Below are 24,335 nucleotides of genomic sequence, written 5' to 3'. Positions count from 1 at the left end.
TTAAATTTGTTAGGACCTTGTAAGGTACATTTTCAAAAACTTTATTTCAATATTTATTATTTGTAGTCCCCTCTTTTAAATAACAATGAAAAGCCTTATAAATTAATTCCATCTGACTGAAAAATAAATAAATCTAATTCAGATTTAACCTTTCTTCATTACCTTGGAGTAGCAAAAGCAGACTAGTTTAATCAGAATTATTATCTATTCAGAGATAATAATGAACATTTTCAAATGTCAAAGGACTCAAAAAGTAATAAAATAAAATTCTTATTAAAGATTTTAATAATGGCACACTCATAAATGAGTGTGCCTTTTCTAAATTTGGATTTAAATTCATAGTTTTTTATATTATATAAGCTATTATTTTCAATTAGTTTTTCATTAAATTTAATTTGTAAATTTACTTTGTACTCATTTTATGTTTTGTTTTTATAGGTTTTGATTAAAAAAATAAATAAATAAAACGGATTTGAGAAGATATAAAAATAGTTTGTGGAACTTAACGAGGTATTTAAATCTAAAAATGATAATTTTACTTTATTTTTATTTAAATTAATATTTCTATTTACTTTTTATTAGCATCCTTATACATCCAAACAAAAATAGATGTAAACGGACTATACTTTGGTACACTTTTAACACAGTATTGATAGAAACAGACTTCACAAGCTGAAGTACCAGAAATTGTCAGCCATCTTTCTAAACACGATAAATGAACAAGACCTTGTGTACCACGACATCTGCATGGTGATACTAAAACTTCTGATGTTGATTCTTGACATATTCGGCACCAGCTTTCAACTGGAAAATATATTTGTATCTAAGAATTAGTTTGATTATTTTAAATAAATAAAAACGTTAAGTTCTTTTATCAAATTATAATTTAAAACTGATTACAGTGTTTCATGCGGTATTTTAACCGGTTTAATAAATCGATATTTTTAATATCGAAGGGCTAATCTTTTTTTAACATTCTGTCCTCAGTTCTACACATGTTTTAAGTTAATAAATGCCTTTTTATGTTGTTGCTGATGTATTAATATGTTTTTTACAAAAAGAAATTTAACAACACCATATTATTTTAATATTAAATTGTTTATATCTAACAAAAACCGCTTTTAACAAAAAAAAGTGCTACAAAATTTTGAGATTAAAATATCTTGTATATACGTTGTATCTATTCAGTTTGTGTTTTTAAATATTAAATGGATCTCGCAGTATAACCAATTATTTGTAATTTTTCATAATTGGATATAATTTCAGTTCTATTTAATTTCGTATTTTAAAGAATTCTAATTACCAAAAGAATTCTAAAATTTTTGTAGAAAAAATAACATTAACATTCATTATATTAATGAAAAATGTAGATATACAGAGTCTGGAGTTTTTAGAATTATTCTCTAGATACTCATCAATCGGTTTGACTTAACTTATACGTGTTTAGTATTACTGAACACTTAGTATCTTTATAATAAGATATGCTTATTTAATTTCAGTTATGTGAGGGAAACAGGACACATTAAATAAATGAGTCTCTGTCTGTCTCTCTCACTTTCTCTCTCTCTCTCTCTCTCTCTCTCTCTCTCTCTGTGTGTATATATATATATATATTCTTTGACGAACTAATGGTCTATTTGTTGTACAAAGTTGAAAGATCGTGCTTTACTGTTCCGTGTTCCACTCTTCTGATTTTACTTGCGTTATCGACTGGGTTTGAATTAATATTTCATAATTTTCTAAATAAGGAAAATCATAATAATTTCCTGTTTACACCTATTATTTGTAGTTTTAGTAAATGTTGAATCATTTTTATGCTAAATGATAAAGAAAAACTATGTTACAACGTAAAACACATGTTAGCATTTTGTACAAGGTGTATTAAGGTGTACTATTTAAAGAAAACTTTATTCTTTTGGAATTCAGAAAAAACCCGATAGAAAAAAAGAACAAAAGGTATCTAAATTTCTGGGGAATGGTGTGACGTCTTTAGGAATAATCTTAGTACAATTTTTTGGTAGAATATAATTTAGGTAAATTATTGATTATTGGGGCACTATCAGTAGAAAACCCATATATTATGATTAGGCAAGTCTTTATTTATTTTTCTTTATTATAAATCCAATAATAAAAATATGAGATAAAATATAAGTTAATAAGCTTTAAGCAACATAACTTGAAATACTGCGTGTACAAAACTCGGTTCACGCTGTATATAAATAAGAATCTAGATTTCTGGGGAATAAACCCACGGGGTTGGTCTAGTGGTGAACGCGTCTTCCCAAATCAGGTGATTTGGGAGTCGAGAGATCCAGCGTTCAAGTCCTAGTAAAGTCAGCTATTTTTACACGGATTTGAATACTAGATCGTGGATACCTGTGTTCTTTGGTGGCCACACTACCAATTTACCACACTCTCAGGAATGGTCAAACTGAGACTGTACAAGACCACTTCATTTACACACTCATACATATCATCCTCATTCATCCTCTGAAGTATTATGTGAAAGGTAATTACCGGAGGCTAAACAGGAAAAGAAAGGAAAGAAAAGATTTCGAGGGAATTGTGTGACATCTTCACTGATAATCTTAGTTTCCATCGTTTCGTATTTTTGTCTTTATCCAAGAGGTATTGATTTAAATACAATTTTTTGTAAGAATAAAACTTAAGTAGATTATTGATTTACAATAATGTATTAAAAAATAGATCTTTTAGGAATACAATTTTTAGACAAATAAACAAATTTTGTATGAGTATTTAGAATCGTTCGTAAAGCTTTAAAAAATGGGAATGATTTAAAACGTCACTTAAAAAGATGAAAATTATTTACTACGTTTTGTCGGAGTATGCCGGTACTGAACTTCGATATCCGCATACTTTCCTCTCTACTGTACTACGAGGGTTGTTCAATAATTAGACACATGACAACAATGGAGAAACTATTTAATACAATAAACTGAAACCGTTTAAGTTTAAATTGGTATCCCTGATATGATAAATAGCAGCTGTTCGAAAAGAATTTTCATTATTATAACCTCATTTCAAAATTTCGGCAATACTTGAAACGTGTACTAGTAAAGAATAAGATTTTGCCGTGATAAGATTTTTATTTTTTAAAGGTGTAAAACAGGCCAAATTTCACTCGTAGTTGTTAAAACAATATAGTAAAAAGTATATTAAACGTGCAAATTTTTATAATTGAATCGAACTGTTTAAATTGATAAGAACAAGTGTCACCGATTTTCGTCGCTGAAATACCGGTTGGAGTTTTAAATGAAGCTTTGCGAAATCGCATTAATTATCTTATTCGCAAGGGTAAACCGATAAAAAGTAAGGAATTTGCTGAACGTTTTAGTTCGTATCGGCATTGTCCATTCCAGTATTCATAATAAGTTGAAGTACCATCGAGCGTGTTTAAAGTGGATTCCGAGACAGTCAGCTCAAAGTTACAAAGTCACTTGAATTCACATTTGTACAGAATTTTACAACGAGTTTTAGCCATTTAGATTTAGAATTTACAACGAGTTAATGCCATTTTAGATCGCATAATAAATTTTCATGACACTTGAATTCATCATTTTGAACCGGAATCCGAACGTCATTACAAATGAAAACATCCGAGTTCAGTCACCAGGAAGAAATTCAAAACCTACGCGTCAATCGGTAAAATGGTAAAGCTAGTTTTCTACAATGCATCCTCATCCCCGTAGAGAAAGACACGTGCCTTGTGACGATCCCGGTTGTCCCACTACCCCCTCCGTTCCTAGCCCTGTTGGGATTTACTGCAGGTTGTCTTTTAGATCCTCTAAATTTAATAACACGGCACATTTTGGCCTCAGGATGCCACTGATGCAAATGCCTCGGCAGAGATTTCCATCAGTGTATTTACACAATCTACTATCGCCATCGTATGGCCTCTTCCAACCACGAACATCTACCGTAACTTAACAACCCTCAACTACCAAATTAACCGATTCGCGGAAGCGAGATCTCCGCGTCTTTCTCTAACTTCTAAGGTTTCACAGAAAATCTCCTAGGTTTCACTATATCTAACTTCATTTAAACTATGCACTCAGATTATTTCTTGACCGAGTCTTTAAACACCAAAAATACTATTTTCGTACCAACAAAACAAGTGTTGATAATTTTTTCCTGCAATTCGTTTTATATAATGCACCAATTTATTGTAATTATTTGATAGAACAACGTTCAATCAACAGCGAGTACTATTGTAAAACGCTAGAAGTTAAACCCGTTATAAAGAGAATACGTCCTGTTTTTTCCTTAAAAGGCGTAATTCTTGTGTATGATGATGCCCGCCATAACGATTAAAAGACACAGGAAATTATCCAAAAGTTATGTAGAAAGGTGCACGCACATTCACCTGCAGTACTGATTTCGTAACATATATTTTTTTTTATTTTGATGATGTAAGTTACCAATAAAAATGTCCAAATTATGTAGACGGTAAAATTACCTAATCCTGACTGACTTTGCTGCCAAATCTTTTACTGCAAAACACGCTTGCTCCGTAAAAAATTTCTTCCTAATTTTTTAGATTTTTTTGATAATTAACCTTTTCTATTCATTTAGCTAATTTTCTTTTAATCTTCTCTAAATCCTAAATTATTTTCTATTTTACCGCCTAAATAAAAGTGTATTTTACCATCTACTATATCTTATCATTAATAATTTATTAATTTTTTTTTATTTTTAGTCTTGCGTATAAACATTTTAACAATAAAATGTTTAGCATGTGATTATTAAAGTTGTTATTAGCTAGCCTTAGTATATTGTAGTTATATATAATTATTGATTTTAAAATAATTTTTATTGCGCTAGATTATTTTGTAGTCATTTTACATAAATCGATTACCTCTAGAAACTTCTTCTTTTAAATTTTTCGATGTATTATTGGAAGATCTTTCATTTGACTCGGCTGTTAACAAAAAAAAAAACAAAAAAAAAACAATGATTATTTTTGTAAACAAGTTATTTGATTACAATTAATAATAATTTAAAAAATAAAAATAAAACTAAAACTTATTTCAAAAAACCGCGCTGAATTGATACACTTCAATCGTGATGAAAAATAACTAACAACAACGCTTTTTCCTTTTTTTCCGTTACCTCCACCTTGGAGCCCGACCTATTTTAATATGAACACAACAGCGAAGCGGACACTGTGTGCCAGTCTGTTCGGTCTGTAACATAATCCCCATGATATATCTGTCTCAACTTGCGCGGGCATAGGTATGCTTTGACGGTAAGGAACTGGATAAACTCATACTTCAATTCCCTGCTCTTGTGGTGTAGCCATTACTGAGGTCCGGATTCAACCTACGGGTTTATCTGTCCTTCGACGACTGATCCCAACACTCCTGTCACTTAAGGACGACGATGCCTCCGCATCACTGTACATCTCCTCACTACCAACAAATTAGTAATTCTCAATTTCGACCCGCCTTTAAAAAAGTTATATTTTTTTTTTCTGTTCTTAATGTGTACGTTTCAACATGTTTAACTTTTGAACAATAAGCAACTCCATACCCCAATGAGGTGGGATTGTATGACATGTAAATGAGGTGAAATCTTGCGCGGATTCAGACTGATAACTTCTGATATGTGTCGTAAATTGAATCTCAACTGCAAATTACACCGGTATCCTTTGTATTGTATTCAAATCCATATAAAAGTAACTTACCTTTACTAGGATTTGAAGCTTCAGAAACTTCGATTTCGAAAACAACTGGATTCGCGAGGCGATTTTATTATTAGACCAACCCGATTGGTATTTTTATCCAAATATTTCATTAATTAAAATTTTATTTGGCTACAACTTTGGAACCAATGAAAATAAGTACCATTTATGTTATATCGTTGAAAAGCTCTGAATGAGGGCTGGATACCTTTGGTTCAGCCGATTACAATCAAAAGGGGAGGTGCACTAGATGTAATAACAGTCCTAAATCCAACATTTCAACATCCTATGGCTAATCGTCTGAGTTATGCGAGGTACATACGTACTTACATACAGACGTCACGCCGAAACTAGTCAAAATGGATTCAGGGATGGTCAAAATGGATATTTCCGTTGAAATTTGAAAACCGAAATTTTTCGCGATCACAATACTTCGTTACTTCCTTTACTTCGTACAAGGAAATAAAAAAGCTAGAAACCTAAATTTTGTTAAAAAGTAGGTGAAGAAGACGATGTATACACAAGTACTATTACTGAACCTTAGTTAAGGCTCATTGAAATACGGGAATACGTATTATTCTTTTACTTAAAACTTAACCTTTGTTTATTAAAATTTTTCTATAAATTTTCTTAAATATTATCGTGAAAATTCATTGAATGTCAAACTAGTCATTATCCGCTATTGAGTTGAAGATTTTTATAACCTTTTGTTTCATTACAGGAAGGGTTACAATTAATTTGTTGCTTTACACCGTCTTTTCCAGTCGTTCTTATGACTTTAGCGCATATAAAACACCAAAAATGTAAGAAGAACCAGTTAGAGATGATTTCGTTGAAAATAATTATGTTTACTGTAATATAGAGGTACGGGGATTCCCGATCCTCATGTGAAAGAAGACCGATTCCCGGTGGGGATGCTCCTTCGGGGATATCTCCATTTGAGGCATAGGCGTCAAGACCGAGTCCCGGCTTTTGGGGTGGGGGATAGAAACAACGAGTCGGGCCTGGTTACCCCACACCTGCGGCTTGAGGCAAGTAAGAAGATAAGATAATTTTCACCTTATCTTCATGATTTGTCTTTATTATAATTTCTTTTTTTTTGGTTAACAGTTCATATATAGTGCAGTAATGTTTATGTAAAAAAATATTATAAGTTTAAAAATTCAACCTTGACTTGCCTTGTCGAAATTCATGTTGTGATGTTACTGGAATTTCAGGTTTCTTTTCAGAACTAGACGTAGATTTTATCATAAGAGATTACTTAAATAAATAATAATGTAATAAAACTGATTAATATTGATATGAAATTAAAACGTTACTTTACTAAATTTTTAATTAATGAATAATGTTTTCCCCATTTTGCTTAACCTTAATATATTACTATGGTAATTTCAACAATTTATTTATTAATCTCGATGGAAGATTTTTATTTCATTGGCATGACAATTTCACAATTTATCAATTAGTTTTTAGACGATTTTTATTTCACAATAGAAAATAAAATAACTTTTTTCTCTAAAAGTTTTAATATATTTAAAAGTAGACGTTTACGTTACAGAAGCCATATTAGCTGAAAAAATTGTTTTTTATTTTTTTATTTTTTGAAGTTTTCTTTGTTTTAAATTTAAGGGGAAAAGTAATTTTGAGTTTATTATAATATATATATACTTATTTATATATGTATAATATTATTATGCTTATTAGTATGAATAGTATTTTATTACTCATTTTATTTTAAAATGAATAATAAAATATTTTAACTTACGGAGGTGTTTTAGGTAGTCGTTAACAACATTGTTTGAAAATCAAAATTCCGAATGTTTTTTACACAGATTTAAATTGAATAATTTATTTGATTTTAATTTCCCACTTAGCTGATGAATTTTAATCATTTGGTTTCAGTTAATTATACCGCGCTAGAAAATAGTCGACCAAAGTAATTTTTAATATAAAAATAATATTTTTTTCATATAAAAAAAAAGTCAGTAGGCTACATATATTTTATTTTATATCTATTTTATATAAACATTATATCTTAGGATTAATAAAATAATTCTTTTAATTCAGATTCTTTTTTTTGTGTATCAAATTATATTTAAAATCAGTTTCGTAGGTAGAAATTATAAATAAATTTCATCACAATAAGAAAGTAAAAAGAGTTTCCTTGAAACACCTTAATTAAATACATTTAAAAAAAATAGTAATAGTAGATCAACGATAGTATATGCAGTGATAAAGTCTGCACAACTAGGTACTAGAATTCATAAAAAGTCCAGTAATACAAACAAAACCACAGATAAAAGAAAAATAACATAAGAAAAAGTTAATCATAAACATTAACATAAATATTTTGGTGATGCACAACTCAGGAACAGAAGTCTCTTCCTGAATATCACTATTAGGTTCTTAAATCTAATACATGTAGCCGCTATAACCGTTTATCATCTTCGCCATTATCCAAGAAGTTAACAGCTAGATTGTTCACGTGGTTATTAAGCTTTATTTTGTACTTGGTTGCCAATCGATTGACTTCTTTCTGAATATACGGTAATCCTAAGTGTTCATGGATTTCAAGTAAAACTTAATGTCACGCGGGACTCTGCGATGGAGCTGAATGGCAGTTGAGTGGAGCTTGTGAAGCGTAGCAATTTCTGCTTTTACTTTCTCTTCAGGATGTCCTTGTAGACCCTACAGTCTCTATAATTTTTCGGGTGATCTGAATGGCAAAGTGCGCGAACAGCAAGAATACTTCTGCACCAAAGGTTGCAGAGAGATACAGTCGAACAAACATATGATGTTTGTTCGACTGGACCTCCCCGCAGACGCACAGCTCATCAATTGCCAGGCGGAACCGAAACAAATATTGGTTCAAGTTCACGTGGATGGAGACCATCTGGGCACCCGTTGCTCTTAAAAACGAAGGAGAAGCATACCATTCCCTCAAGTCCTGCATAAATGTATATAAGGACCTTCCCTTAGTTGTGGTGAGCCATTCTTGCTGCCAAGCACCCATCACGAGGCTGTAAAGCCTCCTCCTCAGGCGGGAGATGAGCAACTAAACGAAATTTAGAACCGGTGGATTGTGATCACCATTCCGTTCCCGTACAGGCCCGGCTCGAAACCGCATCCGAAATACCTCGGCTTCCCTGCCTCGTTGCAACTGCCACGTGGTCACCCGAAATTTCACCACTAAATCGATTAGAAGAGCCTTTCCCAATACGGTAGTAGCATCGCAGGAGATATTTTTAAAAACATCAGTGCATACTATTAATGCTCTGCGCTTGGCACTCCTTAAATTCTGAATAAGTGCTCTATTTCTATCCAACCTATGCCCCCAAACGGACCCAGCATAAGAGTCCATACTTTCGAAGACACCACATGCGCGTAGTGTCTAATTCAGTCAGTCGTTCAATGCAACTAAGTGATCAGCACGTGTTGTAAACATAATAGATATTGAGTCGTAATAAATATGTATTTATATATACGGATTACTAAAGACGGATTTTTCAAACTGTGAGTATTGTTGTTCATATTGATAAAACTTTATTTATATTGCAGCGTATATTTATTTATTTTTTTTTTTTTGTGAAAATTGTGCATCAAGATTTGAGGTTATATTTATGTAGGTATTATTTTTTATGAGTAAAATTATATTTTTTAATGACACAGAAAACAGCACAAATCAAATAAATTCTTGATTTTGCATAAATAATTTTAAATTTACCAAAAACAAAATTTTTGAAAAAAATACATTATTATAAAATAAAACTATTTGTATCATATTTTTCATATCATAAGCCGCTGATAACCTTCGTGCCTATTCAGTCGTCATCCGAAGAATTAATGGAACTAAACTAATCGAAATATATTCGATGACAACGATCGTTTACAACGTCTATCGATCGCTTAACTCAGTTCAAATTTGTTTGAATGAATAAAAAAATTATTTTTTTATTCACGCCAAAGAAGTATAACTTCTTACGTACATAAGTAAGAAGTGTACTTATGTACACACTTCTCGCGTGTACTTAAGTACACGCGAGCTTTTTTTTCAATCGGCATATTAAAAAAGATTGAAACTGTTCTTTAGGGTAATCGTGAACTACGACCTTGAACTTTTTTTTTGTGGTTGATTTAAATTTATTGTAGCCTCGGCTAAACGCTATATTATAAAATATGTTTAACAATATATGTTAAACACGCAAACAAATATTTTTGTTTACATTAATGATTAGCGGTCTGTTTAGAAATATTAAACAAAATGTATAAAATAATTTTTTTGGGTTCGGCAGGACCCTGTTGTCGGATCGGGATCAAACTTTCACTTAAATTATGACTTTTGTAGACGAATAACTTTTCCAAGTTTTGTGAGTTTTTAGATATTCATTTTGAAAGTGTAAAATAAAAATACTAAAACAATTAAATTAAGTGTAATCCGAATCCCAAATCTGATCGATGTAAAATTCCAATTCTGTAAATAACTCGCATAGTACTACCACTATACCGAATTTCAAATACCTATGTTACCTCCACAGAAATTAGAAATTGTTAATGGTAATAAATACCCTATCCCATTTCTAATTAAGTTATAAATTTAATAGATTCAATGCTCTCCATTTATAGAAAATGAGTGGAATTTCAAGTTTTTTTCTTCTTCAGACAGTCTGATACACATATGCCAATATACAAATTGTACACAGATGCATATGGAACAACCACCTTATTTCTTATTTTCAATTTAAGCATGTCATCTTATTTTTAAAAAAATATTTGTAACAAACTTATTTTCAATTTAAACACAACCTCTAAATCATAAACTTCAATGTATCACAGCCATAGCCCATTAAAATCCTTTACTCATCACCGTAACTAAACCATATATATTCAGTTTTACTATACTGAAGATGAGATATCTACAATTCCATCTTTCTTCTCCAGTATCATTCGCTTATCATATTCGAATTCAAATATCTTTACTAGTTTATTAACTAATTTCTTAGTCTTAACATCTTTAACTATCTGATTGTAATTTATAATTATTCCCTTAACCTTTCAAAATACTTGTCTCATTGTTTGCACATTAAGATTATCAGCATTCTTATGGTTCAATGTATCCTTTAATCATACAGTTAACTTTACCTTTCAGTTTCTCATTTGCATAACTCTTCAATCAGGAGAGATAAATTCGGTTATATAATCATCCTTCCCAAGATCATCGCTTCATTTGCCAATGTAAAACCGGCCTTTATTGTATTTTCACCTTTACGAATATACATAACTGAATCTGTATCGTAGTATACTATATTTTCACAAAGTCCGTTTAACATATCTTATAAGCGGAGTCTGGCACTAGCTGTAATGAAAGCGGCTACAAATACATTCATTAGTAGTTTTCGAATAAAAAATAAAGTAATCTTTGTAATTGTAAGATATGTGTATGATATCATTTATAAGTGTAATATTTGTTTTTTCCAAATATAAAGTCTTAGTTATATACTGTTAAAAAAAATTAAAAAAAAAACAGACGAGGAAGACTTTAAAAAATTCAGGAAGTCTAGGGTCGAAGCGTGGCGACGTGTAGGACTAGGGAGATAGCTTCTATGCCTAAGGTATTTTTGGCCCGCCCACATGCAAGAGTGGGGGGGGGGAATCTGAGCTCCCCGATGATGGTATAGAGACTCTCGAGGTGTGAGAGGGTCGCAGACAGCAAAGGACGTGTGCAACGCACGTCTGGAGTTTGTAGAGTAGGGCTGGGGAGGGTAGCTCTCCAGCGCAGGGGCGTGTCGGCTGTCCAGAAGAGGAAGTCGGCATGTTCCTATGAGACTGGAGGGACCCCATTGGGAAAGCCCCTTGAAGGGATAAGTCAGGGAGGGCACAGACTGCTGCTTCGACACCCTAGGTGACTGTTGTGCCGAACGGCGAGAACTGGCTACCTTAGGGATGTTAAGAAAAAAAAAAGAAGAAAAAAAAGTCATATACTGTCGCTGTCCGAATATACCTCATAGAATATTCAGATACGTAGTAACTTCATTCCTTAAACTTAACTGAGATTTCAGCTACCATATTTTTGTAAATTACAGAGAAAAAAATTGTGGACAAATGAATAAAACCCAATGTAATTATAAAAGTAGTTGAAAATAATAATTTTTAGGAAACCACGGTAAATAAATAAAAGATTTTTATAAGAATGGCTGAGAGTAGAAATAAGAAATTTTTATTAATTCTACAAGAAACTCTATGGACCATTCCACCTTCTACTCTAAGCAAAAAATTAAATGAAAACACATTCTATCAAGCTTAAACTTTCATTCCATAATTTTTCACAATGATGGAATGAAATTTAAGCTTGACAGAATGTGTTTTGATTTCATTTTTACATAGAGTTGAAGATGGAACTGTGCATAGAGTTCCACGTAGATAAAATAATATTTGCTTTTAAATAATCTTTTTTATAAAAAAATAAATTGATTACCAATTTATAAATAAATTTAGAGACAAATTTCTGTTTTGAAAAAGAGTGGTTGTATGCGTGAACAGTGTTCAATATAAATATTAAATAAATCATGAAAATACTTGACGGGATGTGTTTTATATATGTATACCTACGTATAAAGTTTTGAGGCTCAATAATCTCCAACTAGTACATCAGTTTCATTGAAATTTAGATGTGTATGTTAAAATTTGATGAAAATTAGTCGAGTAGTTCCTTAGTCGTTCTTGACCGATCAAGATCAGCTGATCTCAGTTGGATTACTTCTGAAGTCTGAATATTTTTTGAGTAGTTACTTTTTGCTTTTTCTGAAGCCTCCGAAACCACCGTAAGGTATTACTTCAGAAGAAGAATGGGATTGATATGTAAGAATGTGAATTAAGTGAAGTCTTGTATAGTCTCAGGTCGACCATTCCTGAGGATGCGTAGTTAATTGAAACCCAACCACCAACTACTTTTGGTGTAGGACATTGATGCTCTTTATTAAAAAAACAAGAATACTAATTGAAAGAGTGTATTTCGCATAGAATTCCATTTTTATTCAAGATTCTTAAATACAATTCATATATCATCATCATTCATTAAAGGCTATGCCTTGTCGATTTAGCCACATCATTCACATCTCCGCTTCTCTCAAGTCATTATATGAACCAAGACCCGTCTCTTCTTTAACATTATTGATGATGGTTGCTCTCGGTCTACCTCTAGGGTTTTTACCCAAAACCTTGCTCTCAAATATATTCGTCAAGAACTGGTCGTGTCGTATTACATGTCCTATCAATTTCACTCTTCTTCTTCGTATAACATTAGCAAGGACCTCCTCTCATATATATCTTCAGATATATGATAATCTCTCTTCATATATCTAAAATCATTATTATTTATGTAATAAAATGAATTTGAAGGTGTCGAAAACCCCTATTTTAAACATTATAGAGGTAGCGTCGACAAATTTATGTTAAGTTGACATATTTTCCAGAAGGAGAGCTAATGACGCTCATTCATAATTAAAATTATAACTGCCTTTTTGAGAAAATGCGCGATTACAAATATAAATAGGAAGGAATTGTATCATCTCTAAATCAATTATGTTTTGTTAGGGAGAGACAATTTTTTGTGTATTTTCATGTTAATATTAACAAGAAAATTTGTTACTCACTGAAAAATTATTTCAGAAATAAAAATTAAAAATTCACTAGCATTATTTTCACTTCATTAAATCTAAACAAAAACACAATTTTCCAATAATCCGATTTCAAGGCAAGAAAAATATAGTTAGAAGGTTTAAGGCAACTGGATATTTTTTTTCATACTTTTTCTTGTAATAAAGAAGTATTATGATCTGAAAACACAATTGTTTTGTTGGAGTATTTATACTTTTCTGAGTTTCATCAGTAAAATAAATATCGGATCATTTTGATCTCAATGTAGATCATAGTTATTACTTAGAAATGAAGCATTAAATTTTACAGAAATAAATGTAGTGATTTCTAATAAAATAATTAACATTTATAAATAATAATAATAATAAAAATATTATTCTTTCATCACAACTTGCAAACCGTTGACCAAGATTTTAACAGCAAAGAAATAGAAGAAAACAAGTTATAATAATTATCGTTACAATTATTTCTTTATAATTATCAAAGACTTCTTTAAAATAATTAATTGATGGTTTAGATACTTTTGGTGGACAATTAATCGTAGACTGAAAATTTTAATGTTTATATCTCCATTTTGTTTTAAATAAAAAATTATGTGAGAATTACAAAAATGAGCTTCATCTAAAGTTAAATAAGCGTTATAATTAGAACAGGGAAGACACCAGCAACAAGAATTACGATCATAGAACATTTTAGCCAAGTCTTTAAATTATTCGTCAAGTTTTCTACATAAACATTTGCATCTTCAGCTTATAAAATTTATTATACTATTCTGTTTTTAAATTATTAATTAAAGATTTATTTAATATTTTACCATATTTATTTTCACTTCTTAAATACAGACGTTGGTTAATAGATTTTAATGTGTCAGAATTAATTGAATAATTATCGTTTCTAGTTGAGTATAATTTACCAAAGCTTTTATTGCTTCTTCATTTCTACCACCAGATTTTTGTATATTCCTTACCCATTTTTATATCATCTATTAAATCTAAATTATAAACGTGTACTTTTTTATATTTAGTAGTGTCTGTAGAACCTTGGACCCGACAAATTTCAATATTTTGTAGAAGATGTGCCGGACAGTTTTTAAATTTACATCTTATTTTATGAAGTAGATAAAGTATTAAAATTACATATTGAACTGGTATTTTGATTATATCCTGCAGACAAACATAATCGGTTTTTTTACTGTATTTTTTATTAATTTTAATTGTTGTTGATCTATTTTTCACGTGGCTGATATAAATATTTGTTAAAAATATTTCGTTTATTCAAAACTAGTTATTATACTCCTTTATTTTATTTTATCAAATTATCTAATTTATTTTTATTATAAATTATTGTACGAATTTTAAATTACATAAGAGCAATAATTTGATAGGTTATAGTAGAATAAAACTGTTAGTTGAAATATTAAACGGTATACAATTTATTTTTAATTATTTTGGCACACACAAAAATACGCGTAATTATGTCAACAATTATTAAAGCTTATCACTCCGATGAGAAAAGTAAAAATAGTTGCTGTTGGTCTAACTTATCTAGTAAAAAAAAATTCAAACCAGATACGTGCATATATTTTTTCTTTTTTATAACCTGACTGTTTTTAAAATAACTAAACTAGTAGTTTGAACTGCAAGTTTTTTTTTAATTTGCAAATAGCGTATTTGCTAGTTGTATAGTCGTAAATAAACAATTTAATGATAAAAAGTCTAATTCTATTTTTCTAATACTTTTGGAGCATTAGAAAAATATAATGATGAAAGAATTATTTTTTTTCATCTCAATTTTAAATTGCTGTATAGAAATCAATGTCGAAAAAACTTACCTTATGATTCTTAGCATAAGAGAAATTACAAACAATAGTAAGTACATACATTTTAAAGAAATTTTAGAATATAAAGAATTTATTAATAAAGTTTAAATTTTAAAAATATATCTCTAAATTTGTTCCAAACAAAAGTTTTGTGTTAAGAAGCAGTTTTAAAAGAATTTATTAGGCTACCAAATACTACAGTAGATTATCACTTATGATAAGAAAATAATGCATTGTTGAATCATCTCACGTATCTTGTTTGAAGTTTTTTTTACGAGATAAGATAGGCCAACAAACTGTTTTAATTTTTGTCATCAGGCTAATAAACATTAATCTTTGTTTACATAAATATATTTTTATATGTGCCAAAATAATTAAAAATAAATTTTATACCGTTTAATATCTCAACTAAAAGTTTTTTTTTCCACTGCAGCCTATCAAATTATTGCTGTAATATAATTAAAATTCATACAATAAAGTAAAATATAAAATAAATTAGATAATTTGATAAAATAAAATAAATAAGAAGATTTGAAATTAACGAATTATTTTTAACAAATATTTATTACCAGCCATGTACGTGAAAAATACATTAACAATTAGAAGCAATAAAATATATATTAAAAAACGAATTAGGTTGTCTGCAGGAGATAGTCGAAATTCAATTTCAACATGTAATTTTAATACTTTATCTAGTTTACAAAAAATATATAAATTTAAAAATTACCCTGTATGTCTTCAAGCAAATATTGACGTTATCGGGTCCAAGGTTCATTTCTAAATATAAGAAATCTAATGTGGACACCACGTGACTTCCTTGTATGCCTATTGAATTACTTATACACATTTAAAAAAATAAATAAAAGTACACAAAATTTTAGTTCTGATATTTTTTCTTTTTTTTTGTTATTTTTATTGCATTATTATTTATCGTAAAAGTTTTTTTACAATCGGAGGTTAATAATTATTAATAAATCAATATATTTAAATATAATAATAAAAAAAAAAAAAAATAGTTAAAAAAAGGGAGATGAAGTCGGGTTTGAACCGATGTGTCTTCCCCTTGTAGGATCCAAATATTTCATTAATTAAAATATAAATTTTTTTTTTTTTTTTTTTTTTTTTGTCTTCAGTCATTTGACTGGTTTGATGCAGCTCTCCAAGATTCCCTATCTAGTGCTAGTCGTTTCATTTCAGTATACCCTCTACATCCTACATCCCCAACAATTTGTTTTACATACTCCAAACGTGGCCTGCCTACACAATTTTTCCCTTCTACCTGTCCTTCCAATATTAAAGCGACTATTCCAGGATGCCTTAGTATGTGGCCTATAAGTCTGTCTCTTCTTTTAACTATATTTTTACAAATGCTTCTTTCTTCATCTATTTGCCGCAATACCTCTTCATTTGTCACTTTATCCACCCATCTGATTTTTAACATTCTCCTATAGCACCACATTTCAAAAGCTTCTAATCTTTTCTTCTCAGATACTCCGATTGTCCAAGTTTCACTTCCATATAAAGCGACACTCCAAACATACACTTTCAAAAATCTTTTCCTGACATTTAAATTCATTTTTGATGTAAACAAATTATGTTTCTTACTGAAGGCTCGTTTAGCTTGTGCTATTCGGCATTTTATATCGCTCCTGCTTCGTCCATCTTTAGTAATTTTACTTCCCAAATAACAAAATTCTTCTACCTCCATAATCTTTTCTCCTCCTATTTTCACATTCAGCGGTCCATCTTTGTTATTTCTACTACATTTCATTACTTTTGTTTTGTTCTTGTTTATTTTCATGCGATAGTTTTTGCGTAGGACTTCATCTATGCCGTTCATTGTTTCTTCTAAATCCTTTTTACTGTCGGCTAGAATTACTATATCATCAGCAAATCGTAGCATCTTTATCTTTTCACCTTGTACTGTTACTCCAAATCTAAATTGTTCTTTAACATCATTAACTGCTAGTTCCATGTAAAGATTAAAAAGTAACGGAGATAGGGAACATCCTTGTCGGACTCCCTTTCTTATTAAGGCTTCTTTCTTATGTTCTTCAATTGTTATTGTTGCTGTTTGGTTCCTGTACATGTTAGCAATTGTTCTTCTATCTCTGTATTTGAACCCTAATTTTTTTAAAATGCTGAACATTTTATTCCAGTCTACGTTATCGAAAGCCTTTTCTAGGTCTATAAACGCCAAGTATGTTGGTTTGTTTTTCTTTAATCTTCCATCTACTATTAATCTGAGGCCTAAAATTGCTTCCCTTGTCCCTATACTTTTCCTGAAACCAAATTGGTCTTCTCCTAACACTTCTTCCACTCTCCTCTCAATTCTTCTGTATAAAATTCTAGTTAAGATTTTTGATGCATGACTAATTAAACTAATTGTTCTGTATTCTTCACATTTATCTGCCCCTGCTTTCTTTGGTATCATAACTATAACACTTTTTTTGAAGTCTGATGGAAATTCCCCATTTTCATAAATATTACACACCAGTTTGTATAATCTATCAATCGCTTCCTCACCTGCACTGCGCAGTAATTCTACAGGTATTCCGTCTATTCCAGGAGCCTTCCTGCCATTTAAATCTTTTAATGCTCTCTTAAATTCAGATCTCAGTATTGTTTCTCCCATTTTATCCTCCTCAACTTCCTCTTCTTCCACTATAACACCATTTTCTAATTCATTTCCTCCGTATAACTCTTCAATATATTCCACCCATCTATCGACTTTACCTTTCGTATTATATATTGGTGTACCATCTTTGTTTAACACATTATTACATTTTAATTTATGTACCCCAAAATTTTCCTTAACTTTCCTGTATGCTCCGTCTATTTTACCAATGTTCATTTCTCTTTCTACTTCTGAACACTTTTCTTTAATCCACTCTTCTTTCGCCATTTTGCACTTCCTGTTTATAGCATTTCTTAATTTCTGATAGTTCCTTTTACTTTCTTCATCACTAGCATTCTTATATTTTCTACGTTCATCCATCAGCTGCAATATATCGTCTGAAACCCAAGGTTTTCTACCGGTTCTCTTTATTCCGCCTAAGTTTGCTTCTGCTGATTTAAGAATTTCCTTTTTAACATTCTCCCATTCTTCTTCTACATTTTCTACCTTATCTTTTTTACTCAGACCTCTTGCGATGTCCTCCTCAAAAATCTTCTTTACCTCCTCTTCCTCAAGCTTCTCTAAATTCCACCGATTCATCTGACACCTTTTCTTCAGGTTTTTAAACCCCAATCTACATTTCATTATCACCAAATTATGGTCGCTATCAATGTCTGCTCCAGGGTAAGTTTTGCATTCAACGAGTTGATTTCTAAATCTTTGCTTAACCATGATATAATCTATCTGATACCTTGCAGTATCGCCTGGCTTTTTCCAAGTGTATATTCTTCTATTATGATTTTTAAATTGGGTGTTGGCAATTACTAAATTATACTTTGTGCAAAATTCTATAAGTCGGTCCCCTCTTTCATTCCTTTTGCCCAGCCCGTATTCACCCACTATATTTCCTTCCTTGCCTTTTCCAATGCTTGCATTCCAATCTCCAACTATTATTAAATTTTCATCTCCTTTTACGTGTTTAATTGCTTCATCAATCTCTTCGTATACACACTCTACCTCATCATCATCATGGGCGCTTGTAGGCATATAGACGTTAACAATCGTTGTCGGTTTAGGTTTTGATTTTATCCTTATTACAATGATTCTATCGCTATGCGTTTTGAAATACTCCACTCTCCTCCCTATCTTCTTGTTCATCACGAAACCTACTCCTGCCTGCCCATTATTTGACGCTGAGTTAATTACTCTAAAATCACCTGACCAAAAGTCGCCTTCCTCTTCCCATCGAACCTCACTAATTCCTACTATATCCACATTTGTCCTACCCATTTCCCTTTTTAAATTTTCTAGCCTACCAACCTTTTTCAAGCTTCTAACATTCCACGCTCCGACTCGTAGAATGTTATTTTTTAATTTTCTGGTGACCCCTTCCTTAGTAGTCCCCACCCGGAGATCTGAACGGGGGGACTATTTTACCTCCGGAATATTTTACCAAGGAAGGCGCCTCCATTATTGCTATGTGAAAATGCAGAGAGCCACATTTTCTTGGAAAAAAAGCAGCTGTAGTTTTCCATTGCTTTCAGCTGCGCAGTACTCAGAGGACTGAGTGATGTTGATACGGCCGTTTAAGTCGTCCTGACTCACGCCCCTAACAACTACTGAAAGAGCTGCTGCCCTCTTTCAGGAATCATTCCTTAGTCTGGCTCTCAACAGATACCTCTCCGATATGGTTGCACCTTCGGTCCAGCTACTCTGTATCCCTGAGCACTCAAGCCCCCTCACCAACGGCAAGGTCTCATGATTCATAGAGGAGGTATAAATTGGTATAACTCTGGAATCAATGAAAATAAGTACCACTTATGATTTTATTGTTGAAAAGCTCCCAATGAGGGCTTATTACTGCAGTTAAGAAAAAGTCCAAAATCCAACTTTTTTTGAATTTTTTGAACACCTTTGGCCCAGTCGATTACAACAGAGTCACGCCGAAACTAGTCAAAATGGATTCAGGGATGGTCAAAATGGATATTTCCGTTAAAATCTGAAAACCGAAATGTTTCGCGATCACAATACTTCCTTTACTTCGTACAAGAATGTAAAAAGTATGTTTATTATTTAGATTTAATAGATGATATAAAAATGGGTGAGGAATACATACAAAATTTTGGTTATAGAAATGAAGAAGCTGATAAAATTTTTGGTAAATTATATTCTAACTACAACGATAATTGTCCAATTAATTCTGACACATTTAAAAATTCAATGAAATCTGAGTTAACGGAATCCTGTTTGCAACGGAAAATTTCCCTGGTCCCGTGAATTTCACCAAAGATATGATGTTAATTTTCCCTAAAATAACGGAAACCTGGCTGACGCGGAAACGGAAAAATCTCACGAATTAACGGAAACGTTTTTTGAGAATCGTGTAAAGTACTGTAAATATACAAACAAATACGTATACCTATTTTATGCTATACATAAAGTACAGTACTAAATTTTTCCACGATATAAAATAGAATACGTATACTGTACAGCATTATACATATTGTGTATACAATATATTGTACTACGCTATGTTACAAATTACCCTGCATAAACAAAAATAGAAATTAGTCATATCAAAGTTGTAACGGATAAATTCGCATTTAAAATAACTTAAAAGTTTACATTTTCAGTTTTTTGTTGCCGATCGTAATAGACGCCGACAGACAGTCTTCGCCTGTACAAGGTGTCTTAACACCTTGTACAGGCGACGACACACAGTCATCGTTGTTTTAATCCATCGGGTTGATCTAATGGTGAACGCGTCTTCGTAAATCAGCTGACTTCAAAGTCGAAAGTTCCAAGTTCAAATCCTAGTAAAGGCAGTTACTTTTATACGGATTATTATACTAGATTGTGGAAAACAGTGTTCTTTGGTGGCTGGGTTTCAATTAACCACACATCTAAGAAATGGTCTACCTGAGAATGTACAAGACTACACTTAATTTACATTCATACATATCAACCTCATTCATCATTTGAAGTAATACCTTGCGGTGATTCCAGAGGCTGAACAGAAAAAGAAAGAAAAGCAGAGAGTCTGATCAAAAATATTAGCTCCTTATACGATTACCAGAAACAGCACACCATACACTGTTTACATTTAGTGGGTGCTCAAACATCTGGTAAAGATTGTCAATTATCCGAAACCTGGGGTTGTATGAATTAACATACCCAGATAGATGAAACCATGTCTCATCTGATTGTTGTACAGCATCGGGTCTATCTGTCTGTCAACATTGATTTTAAGAAGCCAGTCGCAATAATTAATAGTTTCGGTTTGTCTGTTCTCTTAAGTTATTAACGATACCTTTTCAAATTTAAATCATAAAGAATTTTAGGACAAATTATGTATTTTACCTGCTTTCTTATGATAACTTATGTATACATTTTTTCGGGCCAGCAGAAATTCTATGAATATCGGCTGCAGCTTCTGGAGTAATAATGGAAGATCAATTTTTTGCATTTGAAACTGACCCCATTGAACGCCATTTTTTAACAGAATAATGTATGATACTCTTTACTGGGATAATGGAATTCGGAAATTCTTACACGAATATTTGATGTGTTTCTTGAAAGTATCCAGAATGCAATATGCTTCCATTATAGCAACCCTCTTCTCAATTGAATTTGAAATTTTAGAAAAACACAATTGCAAAGAATGAAAATATATTCACTGAACATGAGCAGTTTGCAACTGACAACAATAGATGAGAATCGTTCATACTATACACAACCAATAGTGGCATTAGTAGTAACAGTATTAAAGGTGTTACTCAAATAATTTCAATTCCAATTCGCTCGATTTGGTTTTAAGTTGCTCACCCAATACTATATCATACTGACTAAATACACATTCAACTACAGATATGAGAAACAAATACGGTAACAGAATTAACTTCTGCAGATCCCTCCATAGAAATGAAATATATATAAATGATCTCAATATATAAATGTAGCTCATAAAAACCAGGATCTCAATACAATTGAACAAAACAAAATTTACATTCACGTAGGTGAGATATATTGTATCACATAACATAAATAGAATTTATGATTATATAGTTGTGGGGACGGGGGTCTGCGTACCTTATTTGTAAAAGACTGTTGCTATCAACAACAGTGCTAAAACACTGAAGAAGATGCTGAAAATTAGCTATCAAAGGCCTTTGACAGAAATATTTCAATTTGTTTGTAATTTTTAATAATTTGAAAGTATGATCACATTTCTTCTTGTAATTTAAGAATTGTATTAAACTAGTTTTTGGTGTTTTCTTTGGCATATTTTTTTATTAATTTTTCACTAAAATAAAAAAAAAATTTAATATGATAAAATGACAAAGAATTTTTTTTGACGAAAAAAATTGTTTTTCAATATTTTTTATATGCTATACAATGTTAATTACACTTGGGGACAAACCATTAAAAATAGATAAGTGTTGTTCAGGAATAATGATGTATCACATCAGATGGAATTCAATTTTTATTTTCTCTGGTTTATAGTTATGCTGTATACTGCAGTTATTCAGTACACGATGCAAGGAAAAATATGCTAATAGGGTGAAATTTTGCATGTCAAAATTTTTACAGATCTTCACATTTCATGACCCAACTTGTATAACTAAAAAAAACAAATTTTAGCATTAAAAAATTTCAGAAGAATGTATTAGTATGTCACTTAATATTTGAGCAGTTTCATTTAGGGGCGGGGATAATTTTTTTTATACTTTTTTTTAGTTATTGTTTTGTTGAATGTATTAAAACTGCATTAACCAACTTTTATGAAATTTTATATGATGACATCTGAATATAGGAAATTGATGCCATTTGAATTTAGTTACAATTGAGAAAGGGGTTTTAGGAGGGTGGTTAGGTTTGGTCACCATGGGTCATAGGACCCATGGTGATTTATCCACAAAATTTTACTCAACAAATGGAATAACTTTTTTTATATAATTCTTTAGTTGTACATTTACATACTTTAATTTTCCTTGTAAGTAGTAGTCAAACTCTCCCAGCTTCACTGGAAAATTTATGTTTGGTGACTTTTTATACTCATATACAAAGCTATTTATTACATAATTATAAAATACATCAAGAGATTAATAAAATTACAGTTTATTTTTATAAATATAATTTTATTATTATTAATTAGTTTTATTTCCATTTTTTATTTAATTTCAGCACTATAACAACTAATTATTTTTTAAAAACTAATTCATTATTGTACAATGCTATAAAACCTTAATATTATTGACTTACTACTTAAGAGAGCCTGTTTTTTTTAAATTCAAATGTAAATACTTGGATAAATTACTGATACAAGACAAGATGTTAATTCATAATACTTCTTAACAACAATTGATGAATTTAGCGTAAAAATTGTATTAGACAGTATTCTTTTTTTTAGATAGTGGTTTTAAAAACTTTACTGAATCTGAGCTAACTTGTTCTCTAGTTTCTGAGATTGCCCTTGAGAGTGCTGAGGTTAAAGTATGCCAACAGATGTGGTTCTGATGTTTCAATTAAATTTTATAGGATCTTTATGTTCATGATACACTTGAAACAAGAATGATTTAAATTGTGTTTATTTATTTGGAATTATATATATAAAAAAACATTATTGTATTATATATTTTGATGCAGTCAAATGCGGCTGATTTTTTAATCTTCATATTTTGTTATTTGTGTGTTAGATTTTCATGTTGTTAATGCTTGTGCATGAATCAGTGTGATTCAAGTTATTGATGTCTGAGATTTGTTTCAATGAGATGATTTGCAAAAGTGGATTCAGTGTAGAGTGAAGTGGTTTTATTTTTTTCTTTGTAATTTGTTTGAAAAGCTACCCCTGTTTCTCTTTTGTTAGGACTGTTTTCCTAACTGTGATAAGTTCATGCTCTAACCATAATAAGTAATTTGTTTAGAACAGGTAGATGTTATGCTAAAAATATCATAGTTTATATAATCGCTATTATAAGTGCATGAGTATATTTGTAATGTACATAAATCAGTATTAAATTCTAAACTGTTACATGATAAACTTATAAGAAAATAATTTATAAAAATATTTTATTTAGACTTAGTACTTTTTTATGATAATCTCTGTCTTATGCTTTAAATAACATCTGTTCATTCACCATTTAAGTTTATAAATTGCACTTTTACTGAATATTTTCATAATCATTTCTTTATTCATTGAATAAACAAGGAGGTTCTGGTAATATTTTTCTTCAATATCATTGTTTGATTTTTTCTTCTGATATTCTTAAATTTCTTATTGGCTATTCATTATTTTAATTGCATTTTCTGGGCTAGCATATTGAACTGATTTCTTTGTGTCTGAAAAAAATAAAAATAAATAGTCATATTTTGAATTTATATTTTATTTTTTGTTAACAACAAGCTTTATATATATATATATATATATATATATATATATATATATATATATGTATGTATGTATGTATGTATACTAGCCAGTCAGGGGGCTTTTTGCCCCTTGGATCTCTAATGTGCTCATTATCCTCATGTTGTGAGAATATTAA

General features: G+C 30.7%; 3 protein-coding genes across 8 annotated transcripts in view; 1 reads left to right on the top strand and 2 right to left on the bottom strand.

The window, feature by feature from the left end:
• The window catches only part of LOC142328856 (major facilitator superfamily domain-containing protein 6-like), a 189,754-nt gene that overhangs the window by 144,397 nt on the left and 21,022 nt on the right, over positions 1 to 24,335 (top strand). The window contains exon 11 of one of the 2 annotated variants that reach the window (XR_012757373.1): positions 439 to 510. Coding sequence is in view for 1 of the 2 variants with exons in the window: in XM_075372966.1 (XP_075229081.1) it covers positions 439 to 449 (11 nt within the window). In the remaining variant the exon portion in view is untranslated. Of the gene's footprint in view, positions 1 to 438; positions 581 to 24,335 lie in introns of those variants that run through there. The other variant, XM_075372966.1, reaches the window with a different exon arrangement.
• Positions 477 to 15,236, bottom strand: LOC142329178 (uncharacterized). Its single transcript, XM_075373571.1, has 4 exons — positions 15,186 to 15,236; positions 14,169 to 14,286; positions 4,877 to 4,939; positions 477 to 804 (listed from the first exon to the last, which is right to left on the bottom strand). Exons 1-4 carry the CDS (start codon positions 15,234 to 15,236, stop codon positions 569 to 571), a joined length of 468 nt encoding a protein of 155 aa, XP_075229686.1. The 3' UTR covers positions 477 to 568.
• The window catches only part of LOC142328858 (major facilitator superfamily domain-containing protein 6-A-like), a 49,782-nt gene continuing 48,186 nt past the window's right edge, over positions 22,740 to 24,335 (bottom strand). For all 5 annotated transcript variants that reach the window (XM_075372975.1, XM_075372974.1, XM_075372976.1 and 2 more), the window contains one exon: positions 22,740 to 24,129. In XM_075372975.1, coding sequence (XP_075229090.1) covers positions 24,065 to 24,129 — 65 coding nt within the window. In that variant the 3' untranslated portion in view covers positions 22,740 to 24,064. The remainder of the gene's footprint in view (positions 24,130 to 24,335) is intronic.

The sequence above is a fragment of the Lycorma delicatula genome, chromosome 8 (assembly GCF_047948215.1).
Source record: "Lycorma delicatula isolate Av1 chromosome 8, ASM4794821v1, whole genome shotgun sequence".
NCBI lineage: Eukaryota > Metazoa > Arthropoda > Insecta > Hemiptera > Fulgoridae > Lycorma > Lycorma delicatula.
The sequence above is the reverse complement of the archived record's forward strand: the minus strand, read 5'-3'. Positions and strand labels throughout refer to the sequence as shown.